Here is a 14,265-nt window from a genome sequence, read left to right on the forward strand (position 1 = left end):
CATGGGACAGATGGTCACACTTACGTATAAAGGTGGTAGACTCTCAGCTAGTTTAGATTTTTTTCATATCTGAATTGCATAATGGTTCCCCTGAATGAATAGAGGCACTAGAATCTTCTCCCATGCAGGTGAGAGTGTTGAATATTGTATGAGTAGTATTTCACCATTCCTCTTCAAATGAAGCTAACTTCCTCTGACTAGACTGTGGGCATGTCTATACTGCAATCTTAAGTCAACCTATGATGTCCACACTACTCACCTTCTGTTGGTGGTGCATGTCCTCACCAGAGTGCTTTCACCAATTGAAGAGTGGCAGTGTGGGGGACTGAGAGCCAGGGATCTCAGCTTCACGCAGTTCCCAGCCGGGAGCCCAGCTGTTCCCTGGGCTTTTTGCTTCTGGTGAGGAGATCTGTCCCCGGAGTCGGGTCAGCTGCCATGCTCTTAGCAGGGAACTGACAGCCCAAGCAGCAGCCGGGCTCCTGACTGAGATCCTCAGTGCAACCGGGCTCCGAGCAGGGAGTGTAGAGCCAAAATCCCGGTGGGCAGTAGAGATCTGGGACCCTGGGTGGCAGCCTGGCTTGGAGCAGAGACTTGGCAGCAGCCCCACTGGGGAGCCTGGAGCCAGGCTTCTTTGTTAATTTAATAGTTCCAGCAGAACCGTTAAATTCACAGGACAACAGCTGATATAAGACTGTGTCGCTCTAACTACACTGACATAAGCCTCTCCTGGAGGTAGAGTTATGTCAGTGTAGTAGGGCACTTGTATCAGTGGGAAAAGGCTATAGTGTGTACACTGACATAATTAGGTCAACCTAAGTTGCCATATGTTGATCTAACTCTGTAGTATAGACCAGGCCTCTGTATTTTACTAATGATTCAGCACCTTGTGAAAACTGCAAGACACATATTTTGCAGAGATCCATTGCATAAAAATAAAGTAACACAGCTGCTACTTAAAATGTGAGAAGAGTGAGTTCTTGCCTTAAAGTATTGTCATTTACATTAATATAGAAAAACAGCACATTAACCTTACTGTCAAGTATCAGAGGGGTAGCCGTGTTAGTCTGGATCTGTAAAAGCAGCAGAGTTCTGTGGCACCTTATAGACTAACAGATGTTTTGGAACATGAGCTTTCGTGGGTGAATACTCACTTTGTCGGATGCATGCACGAAAGCTTATGCTCCAAAACGTCTGTTAGTCTATAAGGTGCCACAGCACTCTTCGCTGCATTAACAGTACTGTGATTTAAACTAATTCGGTTTTAAAAATCTAAACGTATTAAAAAAACCCAAGATGTTGAAGTTAAAGTAAATCCATGGATTCCTGTGCCAGCATAAGTGTTTTGATTTTTATTGTTGCTTGAGGAGAAAATAAAAAACACAGGCTACAATTTTTTCTTAGTAGCTACTATCTGATTTTCTTAGTATTGGAATACTTTTTCTTCGTAGGTTTTTTCCCACTTTCAGAAAACCTTTTGTGGACAACTCATTGACAGATTAAATTCTTTTTTGCTTACGTATAATTTTAATAAAAATAACCTATTTTTAAACAAACTATATTTTTAATAAATAAAAGATTTAAGTACAAAAAAATTATATTTATACTTCACTGAATTGCATATACAATTGTTAGCCATATGATACCTGTTCCCTTTCATGCATTGATTTTAAAAGTAATTAGCTTTTTAAAATGTTACATTATCAACCCACTATGTGTAGTACTTCATTGACAAATGCTGTAATATTTTTTCCTTAGAGTCTTACATTTAAAGAGAAAATGACAAGCCTTAAATTTAAAGAAAAACCTACAGACTTGGAAACCAGAAGTTATAAGTTTTTGCTGTTATCCATGGTAAAACTGTTACATGCTGATCCAAAGCTCTTGCTGTATGTAAGTAAATGTTACTTTTGAATGAGTGAAATCTTGGTTTTAAAAAAAAATAGAAAAAGCTTTTTAGCTTTTTATTAAATATGAAGTCATAATATAAATAACCCTAGGAAATTAAGTCACTAAAGTATAAATACCAAAACCAAAATCATAAAATTGGTAAAAAATAAAAATTCAAACCCAGAATGTTTAGCTGTAGGATGATACTACTTTTCTGTTCCCCTTTCGTCCGATAAAGACAATTTGTGATGGCAGCTTTCCTGATGTCCATTATATAAGCGCCCCATCCCACTGCATTTCTTTTGCTTATCAGTGATGTGGTAAACCTGGACAGTGCATTGGGACAGTCCCAGACAGTCATCCTAGTTGCTGATCATTGTGACGAGAATGAGAAAACAGGATAGCAAAACTGCGGGGCATGAAGTTCTTTGGTTCTAGAGAGCGCCAGATTAAAGTGACAAAGGGTATAAAGCCCATAAACCTGAATAGAGGAGAAATGGATTGGGGAAGAAAATATGATCAGGAAAAAGAATTAGGGTAAAAATCTTGATCAGAAAAACAAAAAAAGAATACTAGAGAGAAATTAATTAAAACCCAACTTGTAAAAACGTGATAGAAGAGATGTTGAAAGACTGAGGGAAAGGCACTAAAGAATTATAACGGAGACATGAAAAAGAGAGAACAGTCAACTTACTAAGATATGCTTCTTTTGTAAATTGATGTCATAATGAGTATTCTGAAAGGTTCCTTTCAAATAATTTTTCTGGGATTCTGCAAATCATAATATGGAGATCAACTCTAATTCAAGCATGAGAAATTGTTTGCAGTTATGTTAAATGTACATCTTGAAAATAAAACTCTGTACAATATTGCCAAATAATAATCATCATATTATAATAATCTGATTCTTATCGTGGGAGTTGTGAACTTTTCTTTTGTCTGTTTTGTTTACTCTTCAGTTGGAATTTTTTTTCTAGATTGCCCCCAAAAAGTATGACATTCAAGGACTATCTCAAAAAAAAAAAAAAGTTATACAATAAAATAAATAAATCCCACAGTCCCAAGCCCTCTTTACTTGTATGAGGATCTGTGAAAGTAGTCACCTGAAGTCTGCCTGAGGTTAATTTAGTTCTGTGAATGCTGTTGGCCAGGGTGTTGAAGAGTCCGCATTTTAAGAGCAGATAAAACAGGGCCCATTTCAGAGCATTGTTGCTTTTTAAACCATTTTTTCCCTTTACTGTTTAGAATCCAAGGAAGCAAGGGCCTGAGACACAGAGCAGCACTGCTGAATTAATTACTGGACTTGTACAACTTGTTCCACAGTCCAACATGCCAGAAATAGCCCAAGAAGCCATGGAGGTAAGTGAAGTGTTCTTCTACACACAGGGCGATTCGCTTGCGAATTGTGCCAAGCATATCAGGCTTTTTGTGTAAAAGCTTTTAAGTATTGATCAGTTTGTTTCCAAAGTTGAGTGTTAGAGCTTGTCTACATGGCAAGTTACCACACTGCAAGCAAAGGTGTGAATTTGCAGTGCACCAGCTTGGAGCACTGCTGTGTGAACATTGATAACAGCACTCTGGGACTTTGCACTGTAGCAATGTCCTCAGGAACTTGGTGTGTAAACGAGCCCTTAGTGTTTGCTCTGTATGGATGCATTTTTCTAAAAGTATGTTGAATTGCAAGTTTGCTATACAGCAGAGGCCTATTTAAAGAGAGATTTCAAAGGTGTAATGGGGAATTATTGTCTTCTGTGGTGCTCCCATGTCACTGAGAGATTTGTTCCTCACTGAAGCTGGCATTAACCAAATCTATTTCAGAAAGGGTTTTATGGATCTTCCACTACATTGTAGAGAGCACTGTTAAAAACCCTCCACTAACAGTCTGCCTGTCTGCCCCAGTTCTTTCTGACTGGCTGAGATAAACATTCATTTTACATCTGGGACCATGGCCAATGATTGTTGCTTTCTGAATCAGCAAGTGTGGAGGGGGCATATATGCAGGCAAGTACTTCTAAGGCTGTTACAATCCTCTTCCTGCTTGCTCTGTAATTGAAGTGCACCACACTTGCGGTAAATGAGCTTCAGTAGCAGGGGCGGCTCTAGCCATTTGCTGCCCCAAGCATGGCGGCACGCGGGGCGCTCTGCCGGTCGCTGGTCCCGTGGCTCCGGTGGACCTCCTGCAAGCGTGCCTGCGGATGCTCCACCGGAGCCGCCGGACCAGCAGCCCCTCCGCAGGTATGTCTGTGGGAGGTCCACCAGAGCCACCTGTCGCCCTCCTGGCGACCGGCAGAGGGCCCCTCGCGGCGTGCCTCCTCAAGCACGCACTTGGCGTGCTGGGGCCTGGAGCCGCCCCTGTTCAGTAGTCCAGCAGGCAAAACACAAGATTGCTTCTGATTTCCAAGCCTTCCATGCCATATTGCTAATGTAAGGCTGCTGAGTTAGTTGCCATTCAGTGTTGTATGTTCATATGTTTTCATGGTGGTAGAAATGTACAATCCATTTAAAATATATTGAAAAGAGAGATGTCAATTTCTTTTGGTGGGTGAGAAGGAAAGATTCTATATCCCAGTTAAATTATAAGTTATTAAATTGTCCTGGATTACTGTAATTTGAGGCCCTCACATGCCATCAGGTGCATTGTGTCCAAGATATCTATCTTCTACGCTTCTAGGGGGGAAAACTTCCAAATATTGAAGGAAAGGATATCTAAAACATTCTTCATTGTGTTGCTTTTACTGCTTCGCTGAATCTTTGTAGCTAAATTCTGCGGCTTGCATTGCAGTATTTCCATCAACGATAATCACGCCAAATGTTATAGTATCAGTATTCTGATATGTTATGGCCAAGAATACCATGATATCTTTTTAAATAAGCATACCCTGACTGGCCTGAAAGTGTTTTGGACCCTTAAATATGACAACAATCTCTGCCAAACCCATCTTACTAATGTACAGTGTTGTGTTAGATGAAGGATTTGATTTGCCATTAATTATGTTAATTAGTTTAAGCATCCTGGGCCAGACTTTCATCTGGAGTAAGCCAAGGTAGCTCTCTTTTGAATGGAGTACCAGCAATTTACACTAGCTGAGAATCTGGTCTGTTTTATGTCCTCCATCTTTAACCCACCTACCATCTTTTTTTCTTCTAGCTTAGTTATTTCAAAGTGGTTCCTGTTATGAACTATTCTGAAAATCATTAAAAGTTGGTAGGGATCTGCCCTAGCTGATGGAAATGTCACTTTCAATGGTATTATTTTGCCACCACAGCTCTTAGAATCTTTGCTTTCATGGACTTTTTTAGATTGGTAAAGTTAGGAATTTGAGGTAGAGCTGCTTATTCTATCGTTGATTGATTTATTTTATTTTATTTTTTTTAAAAACAAAGTATTAAATTTCTTTGGCTGTTTTAGCAGGGGTCTTCAAATAGTAGGTGATCTTACATGAAGCGTCTCGTTTGCCACCATACCCAAATATAATTACAGATGAAGTGGCAGCTTTGAATTCAAATTTCCCTTGCTCTTGAGAGCTTACCATAACTCTATTTGGGCGAATAACTTGTAACCAGCAATTTTACTTTTTCTGTTTGCTAGTGGTCTTTGACTTTGTGATTTTTCTCACATTTATTTGCCAAATATTTTCCAGAAGAAATTATTAGTGTTCAGCTCATTTGTGAGTATTTGCTATATGAGCTGTCACTTTTGATTGGGCACATAGGTAACACTAGTACACTTCTGTTCTTTCAAGTATCTGGTGTGAATATGCATATTTAAAATTCATAATTACTTTTCTGCTAACATTTTCCAATAGTTGTTTAAACCTTGCTGTTTCCTTAAACCAATAAACTTGTCCAAGAGAATAATTGAGGAAAACAAACCCGAAAGAGAGAGAAACAGAGTTTTAAAAATGAAAATATTTTTGAAATATGCTTGCTAATACTCTCCCAGTTCTAGTCAGAACCAATTGTTATTTTAATTAACTTTTTGACAGTTGAAAACATGAAGAAGTTGCCTCTCTTCTCTTAAAACAGAGAATTCTTGAACTACAGATGTTCTGTTGTTGCTATTTTAGTTTTGTACTAGCAGGGTTGTTGTTTCATTACGTTTTTGCAGATGGGTCATTGAAGTAAACACTAACATCCAAAATTCCCCTTTTAAAAGACTTGACATGTCCTTGGTTCAATTTGGAGATTTACATTCAAGTAACTCAAGATTATTTATCAGGTTTGGGTTGTAAATATTCTAAAAAAGCTAAAAGATGATTATGGCAGCTTGCTTAATAATGAACTTTTGCTTTTCCATAAAAAAAACTTGCATATTTTTGTTTTCCATTAGATTTACTATTTTAAACATAAATATAATTAATACTTGGATTTATATATATTCTACTTTGCTGCATATGCTGAAGTACTTTGCAAATTATTTTCTCTGAAGTGAAAAGCTACTCTGTTTTGAATTCAGGCCTTGCTAGTTCTGCATCAGTTAGACAGCATTGATTTATGGAATCCAGATGCACCCATAGAAACATTTTGGGAAATTAGGTAGGTAAATTAGCTTTTGTAAATCAGATAAATAGCCCTGTCTGAGATGTCTTTTCTTTTGAAGTAGCTGTGGTTTATACTTGTCTGAAAAAAGCCATGTAGTTTCAATACATCTTTAAAACCAAAATTATTCATATAGACGCTTTTTCCATTGCACTAGTTAACTTTTGCAGAAATTGCATGTCACAAATATCTTGCTAGCTTTGACAAAAGGTTTTTTATCCAGTATTCAGTTGTTACTGTGGCTGTTAAGATAATTAAAAATATGTTTATAATTTTTATCTGATTAAAATGCTTACTATTTGCTTTTAAAAAAAATTGTATTTATGCATTTATGGGTAAGGCAGGATAAATCCAACAAACCCACCCTCGTGGAGTTACTTAATATTATTTCTGAAACTAAAGCTCACCTTATGTGGAAGTTCATTTCACTGATGGGTGGGTCACCTGATTTGTCCTAAAGAGTTTTTTTAATAAAGAATTTTTATTGACTAAAGATAATCTTGCATTTTATTTAATAACTTTTAATATGGTGATTGCAAGTTATTAGATGAGAATATTAGGGAAAAGGTATTACAGCACTCCCAAGAAGGCAAAAATGGACACTAAATATGCCCTGCATGAACCTGAGGTTGTGAATCATGAAAATAAACTAAAATATTTCATGTTTTGTCATAGGATGTGTATTAGTACACAACTTTTTTTGTAAGAGAGAGGAAGTTAATATCTGTTTCTAGAAAACATTGCTCTCCGCATCAAGAAATTAGTCTTTATTGATGCATTATATGGCTTCAGGAATTGGTAATGGGATAGCCTTTCACCTTTAAATTTTTGGTCTGAGTCCTGCTTAGGCTAGCAGTAATTGAAACTATATTATATAGCTATAATGAGTTCATTGTCTCTTCAGGCTGGGGGCAAAAAACCCATATAAAATGACACTAATTGGGACTCTTTGGCAGTTTTAACAGAGTACTGAATGGATTTGAACGAACACTCCTAGATGTGTTCTTTCCTAACAGAGTTGAGACACATCAGGGCAGTGTAGGTAAACTTGTACTGCCACTGTCTGTGCTGGATCAGTTCTGTGATAAATGGAGGTCTTCTGAATCAACAGCTCTGAAGACTGGACATCTGAGAAGTACCAAAATCACTCAATTTCCTCTAGGGAATAAAAAATGGCCTGTTGGGAGGTGGAAGGGCACAGCTTTGTTATTTAAAATATACTCTTTATATTGTAAATGGACAATTATGTCATATAGGATATTCCTACTAATTTCCTGATGCCATGTAATGATATATGGATATATGCACACATACAAAATGGGGAATGACTGCCTAGGAAGGAGTACTGCAGAAAGGGATGGGGGGGTCATAGTGGATCACAAACTAAATATGAGTCAACAGTGTAACACTGTTACAAAAGTACCAACCATCATTCTGGGTTATGTCAGCAGGAGTATCGTAAGCAAGGCACTAAAAGTAATTCTTCCGCTCTACTCCACACTGATTAGGCCTCAGCTGGAGTATTGTGGCCAGTTCTGGGTGCCACATTTCAGGAAAGATGTGGACAAATTGGAGAAAGTCCATAGAAGAGCAACAAAAATGATTAAAGGTCTAGAAAACCTGACCTCTGAGGGAAGATTGAAAAACATTGGGTTTGTTTAGTCTGGAGAAGAGCAGACTGAGAAGGGACATTACATTTTTCAAGTACATAAAAGTTTGTTACAAGGAGGAGGAAGAAAAATTGTTGTTCTTAACCTCTGAGGAAAGGACAGGAAGCAATGGGCTTAAATAGCAGCAAGGGCAGTTTAGGTTCGACATTAGGAAAAACTTCCTAACTGTGGTTAAGCACTGGAATAAATTGCCTAGGCAGGTTGTAGAATCTCCATCATTTGGGATTTTTAAGAGCACCTGTCAGGGATGGTCTAGGTGGTATTACTGCCATGAGTGCAGGGGACTGGACCAGTTCTGTGATTCTGTCTCTCTGTCAAGAAATTTTATTTGAGTTATTAGATATTATAGCTAATACTGAATTTCATTTTGCTGCAGTTCACAAATGCTTTTCTATATCTGCAAGAAACTGACTGGTCATCAGATGCTCAGCAGCACAGAAATCCTCAAGTGGTTGCGTGAGATTCTGATCTGTAGGAACAAATTTCTTCTAAAAAATAAAGTAAGTAAATGTTAATCTATTAGTTTATTAAATCAATTAGGTTTTTCTTTTTTACTTATTACCTATGTATATTGGGTAATTTCTTTGTGATTGAAAGAAATTTTACTAACTCCACCTATAGTTACGTTAATGCACTTTATCTTTCTTTACAGAGCAGAATTGTGATATATATCATGGTTTCGAATGGTCTATATTTGGTTAGGTCTTCTTAAATACATAGCTAAAACTGCTTAAAAGTTTTTCTTTTTTTCTCTTTCTGCATAGGAAATGCATGTCTTCCAAAAGGTTTGGAAAATTATTCTTTGCAGAACTAAAGACTTGCTGATCACTGTTGCTTTATATAGGAAAATTGTAAGAAATTTCCTTCAGTGCAGGAAAGAGGAGGAGGAGGAGAACGTGTACATCTTCAGACACAATAAGATACCATTTCTTCTGACATGGTAGAATGACTTGCAGAATTCTGTCGTCCTTCTCTTTCTGAGTCTGTTTCAAAGTACAAGCCCAGACTCTATAACTATTGCAAGATCACCTCTGAGAAAATCAGTAGCTATATGGAAGACCAAACCTGTTACATATTCAGCAGTAAAAAAGTCCTAATCAGGGTAGAGAAGGGGGAATAGAGTTCTCAAACTTCAATTTCAGATAACCGAAAATACCAGTGGTTGAAGGACATTCTGTCTTTATTTTTGGACTTCTTCACTTATACAGTGTTTCTTAAATAAGAGAAGATGTCTAATTTAGAGTGAGAGTATTTTCAGACTGTATGACTTGTTTGCCACTTGAATCCCTATCATTAGCTCTGTTACTACATGAACTTTTTTCTCGTTCTTACTTTATGCTGACTGCCAAATAGGTCTGTTCCTTAGGTATCTCCTATTCAAGATTTATAAAATGTGGGCAAAAAAATTAAACTCCCTCCGCAACTTCCATTTTAGTGTATCTTGTACTCGGGATTCTAAAAGCACTATTTGCTCACTGCATTTTTAGTATCTCAAGTGGGAAGTCCAGTTTCTTTACTTTTTTGGAGGCCCAGCTTGCTACTGTTTGTGCGTATCCATCTTGTTTTACACATTGAGAAACTCAAGAGTCTCTTTCAGTTGTGCTTGTAGATGCAGAGGGACTTGATTTTGGCCAGCTCTTCTTGTGATATTGATCTTTGGGCAACTTTTTTGGTTGTGATCACCTCTACCTAATATGTCACTGTACTCTAGACTCTCGATTCATCCTCCATTCACCATTTTTCACGAGAACAAATTATTACTTCATCCCTTTCTTTGCCTGAGGTTCTTTCTAAAAGCTGTTTTGAACTTTCAACTTCTATTGTTACTTTTCCTCCATGCCTCACTTGGGGAGTTTGATCTCCATGAGTTGGATGTGAGGGGGAGTTGAATACCTTGATAGAACAAGGACTTTTCTGCAAGTCGCCAAGACTGTAACCTTTACAGCGAATTTTAAGGGTTGATCTATTTCAGTGCCCAGTCTTTGCAAATACAGTGACTTGTGTTTTCAGTCCCGCTGTTCACAAGTCCAGGTAGCCTGATGCACATTTGTCTTTGGCACAGATATGTGTAGTTTAAACACTATGCTCATCCCTGAAAGTTGTAGAACCACTTTTATCAGGAGCTTGATATTATTGTATGCCCACAATGTGCTAAAAGTTTTCCAAACACACCTGAAGAGACAGTATTTGTCCCACAGAGCTAACAGTCTCAAAGATAGAAATCAATACACAAACATAAAGAAAATGTCAAGAGTTCTTGTGGGCTTATTTTTTTAAAACATTTTCCCAAAATCATTTCTGTTGTCCCCTTAACGAGGTGCACCAGTGAATTTGGTCCATAATGCTTCTCCATTGTGCCCATTTGCCTATAGAAATAAGTTCGGGCATAAGATGAAGAAAGGAAAAAGTCAGTGGACTTTTCCCACAAAAATTACACTAACCCAAACAATGCTTTGGCATCTTGGAGGTAGCTGATTCAAGGTAGTAAGGTGTTTTGTTTTTTTTTTCTTTTTCTAATATGTAAGTTTAAAAAAAACAAACCCTCTCCTCATAACAAAACATCAAGTCAGTTCTCAAGACAATTGGTCCTCAAGTCCTAATCCCTAGAGTTCAGGTATTCAGAGTACAAATGAATTCAGATCTTCACTAGAACTGTGTGCAATATACTATCGGAGATTTTCCATGGCTTTTAAGTCAGAATCAGCTATTCTTCAAGTTAAGAATCATCTTAATATTTATTGTTTCATTTCTTGGTAGAAATAGTTAGATGGTAATGGCTAAAATCAACCAGGTTAGGCTGTATTGTTGCCTGCTACCAAAATGGCGGTACTATCTGCAACTAGCTGAAGCCTCAAAACGTGTCAGTGGTTTCAGAGAGATGAGAGCATGGAGAGATAGTGGGACCTGTGATGCAAGAAATGCCATCAAACCCATGGTAGCCATAAACTGGAGGGAAGGTAACAGGAAACCACCCTCTGTTTTCTCTAACAAGAGCTATCATGGCAGAACAGAGGCATCACACTTGGCCATGGCTTTCCTTCCAAAAGCTTTAAACTGTGGCATCTTGAAATGTATGAAGGCTGACTGGTGAAAAGCTCAATATTTTGCTGTAGCGACATACTGATGTGAAACCTGGAAAACGAAAATTGAAGCCCTCGAGATGTGGTGCTGGTGAAGACCCTTACTTGTCTTCTGGTCAGAAAAGAAGATGAATGCTTATGTTAGAAATATTGTTGGAGAGAAATGGACTCTGCTCTTAGAAATCAACAGGTGCAAAGGTGTATACTTTGGTCACATCGGGCAGAACTGGAAATAACTACAAAAGTTATCATGCAAGGAATGGTGGCGGGTCATTGCAGTAGAGGATGACCAGCAAGGGGAAGGATAGATGGTGTGTGCAGATTACTGGGAGACCATCTGCTGAGTGTGTGAAGTTAGTGATGGATTGAGAAATCTTCTGAAAATTCTACAGTCACCAGTATTCAAAATGGAGATAATGGACTTCACTTACTTTTTCCTAACTGATTTTAACTAGTAATGGTTGTTTTTTAGAACAACTTTAACTCTGCTCCGTTTCGCAAACAGTATTTTCTGTTCCTGTTTTATCCAGTTAAACTTGAAATATACAAATAAAATATACAACAGAATTAACATTTATTGGAGCGTTAATTCCTTCACTTTCTTGACTTGCAACTTCAGTAAACAGCTTCCACTTCATTATTCAACAAATGTGGGTTAACATTCTTCTGGGATTGAGAGAATTTTTTCTCTGCTTCCCTCCAGTCTAAATAGAAGTCCTCCTGGAGTAAAATGTGCCGATGCCACTGATGATTTTCACATTCCATAGTCCCTGTTTTTGAGAATTGAACTCTAATTTTCTCCTCTTTTAGGAAATGCCTTCAAGGAGCTTCAAGAGATGTGTTCTGGAACAAACATGCCCATTTCAGATGGGCATGAATTATTCTTGTGCTCTTACAGCCTTCTGCAGTCTTCCATTTTTGCCCCAATGTTTTTCCTCACATGAGGTTTAGGGAAGTATCTTCTTTCCTGGGCTATTGTGTGAAATCTGTGCTACCTAAAGCATCAGTCTTTAAGCGTGTCGTAAGGATAGTTCTTGCAGGTCAAACCTGTCTGCTTTGTCATTCTATGCAAGATCTACAGGCATTCTAAATAATGAAGATGCCCAGAGGGAAGGAAGTAGTATGTGGAGAAAATAGGTAGTGTCTTCCTGAGCTGAGGAAGGTGCCTTTGCTGGATTTCTGTCAAGATGTATTTTATATAGTGCTAAAAAGCATTTCCAGGCTATCCTTAATGTGACACATTTGATCTTACAAAGTTCCATTGTTAGTTTCTCATCTGCATTTACAAATCAGTGTTTGTTCCTCTGTTTCTAATATGTACACCATACACCTGTACCTCGACATAATGCTGTCCTTGAGAGCCAAAAAATCTTGCCACGTTATAGGTGAAACCGTGTTATAATGAACTTGCTTTGATCCACCAGAGAACGCAGCCCCGCCCCCCCCAGAGCACTGCTTTACCGCATTATATCCAAATTTGTGTTATGTCAGGTGGTGTTCTATCGAGGTAGCAGTGTAGTTCTCTTAATACTTTCATCTGTATTGGTTTAACAAGCAGTTTATTAAACTCTGTGCCACCTTGAGCAGACAAAATAAGAAGCAGCATTAGAAAATGTATGAGCATTGACCTGTTCTCCAGGCCAAATTTCAGCTTGAGTTCCCTCTGCATTTGACTTGGGTGTAGTATTCACTTCCTGTCTGCTGTGTAGTGTGGCAGTGCGTGTTATTACAGGTGCTACATTCCACCCCAGAGGTAGCTGCATTTCAGAGGTGAGTGACACAATTAGTATGAATAATTTTTGTAAGCTCTTTGGGAGCCTTCAGGGTGAAAGATGGTATATAAATGGAAGAGGTGCTGTTTTCCTTTCGTGAGTGTAGCTGCTGTAACCTATCCTTTTTCCCTTATAAAAGTAGGGTGATTGACTATTTTTCTTACCTCCCTTTACAGCAATCAGATAGGAGTTCCTGTCATTTTCTCTTCCTTTATGGGGTAGGATGTGATGTCTCTGGCGGTGGAGCTAGTCAGCTTTCTCTTGACCATGAAGAGATGCGCTGTGCTCCGGGAGCTACCCTCAGGAAAGGGAAAGGCAACTCTTCCATGGTAATTAACATTTTGTATTCTTAATACTTTAAAATAAATAAACTCTATTGCCACCCTTAAAATCAGTTACGTTTGTACTCCTATATTGAGATTATTTTCAAGTATTTTAAACATTATGTGGGTGAGGGGAAGGGTATAGAGGAATTTAAACGTAAACTTCTCATGAGGTGGGTGTTGATGTTTGATCCAGGCACAACTGTTCTGTATAGTGGCCGCTGCTGTGCTATTCTGGCTACAGTAAATGCAATATTTTTAATAGTTTGAAACTAAAATTTTGGTATCATCTTCATAGAGCCTAAGCAATAATCTGTTCACACATTTGTCTGCATTTATTAAATCTCAGACCTCAGATTTCTAAATCTCCGTGCTATCTGAGCACATGCTAAATAAAAAAGCACAAGGCAAGGAAGATGTTCATCCTTGTTTGAATAAAGGGGCTCCTTTTATACGCAAATTTTTTCAGCTCTTCACCTACACCATGAATTAGTTACGGAAAAAAATTGAGCAGAAGTCTGTAACTGAATCTGTCATGAGCCAAGATTTGTAACTTGCCTTTTTTAAATTACCTTTTTTTCGGTAATCTGTAGCAATGTACATAACTCTTAAAACAGTTTAATCTTTGAAGCAGTTTATAAACATAAATTGGTTTTTCACACTACTGAGAGGTAGATAAATAGTATCCCCATTTTTATTTATAGGGTAACTAGGGTAGAAATAGTGACTTCTCCAAGAACACAAAGGGTTAGAGATGGGATTAAATACTTTGCTCTGAGTCCTGTGCTGAGACTACTAGACCCCACCTTTCTAAAGTCTACTGCTGAATGAAGAAAATATAAATGTTCTAGTCACACATCAGATATCAAACTAATGAAATTTTCTGTTTAAGTAAATGATCATTTTATGGGTGGGGGAGTTGTGTTATTTTGGTGAAAATTAATGTTACATTAATGGAGAAACGAGTTGTTAATACATCTGCATTTGATAATAC

At 37.9% G+C, this 14,265-nt stretch overlaps 1 protein-coding gene across 4 annotated transcripts in view; it reads left to right on the forward strand.

Annotated features, from left to right (window-relative positions):
- NF1 (neurofibromin 1) overlaps nucleotides 1–14,265 on the forward strand; it is a 169,467-nt gene that overhangs the window by 36,380 nt on the left and 118,822 nt on the right. For all 4 annotated transcript variants that reach the window (XM_050929621.1, XM_050929619.1, XM_050929617.1 and 1 more), the window contains 5 exons: nucleotides 1,756–1,890; nucleotides 3,133–3,246; nucleotides 6,344–6,423; nucleotides 8,473–8,596; nucleotides 13,125–13,277. In XM_050929621.1, the coding sequence (XP_050785578.1) occupies nucleotides 1,756–1,890; nucleotides 3,133–3,246; nucleotides 6,344–6,423; nucleotides 8,473–8,596; nucleotides 13,125–13,277 (606 nt within the window). The remainder of the gene's footprint in view (nucleotides 1–1,755; nucleotides 1,891–3,132; nucleotides 3,247–6,343; nucleotides 6,424–8,472; nucleotides 8,597–13,124; nucleotides 13,278–14,265) is intronic.

The sequence above is a fragment of the Gopherus flavomarginatus genome, chromosome 19 (genome assembly GCF_025201925.1).
Source record: "Gopherus flavomarginatus isolate rGopFla2 chromosome 19, rGopFla2.mat.asm, whole genome shotgun sequence".
NCBI lineage: Eukaryota > Metazoa > Chordata > Testudines > Testudinidae > Gopherus > Gopherus flavomarginatus.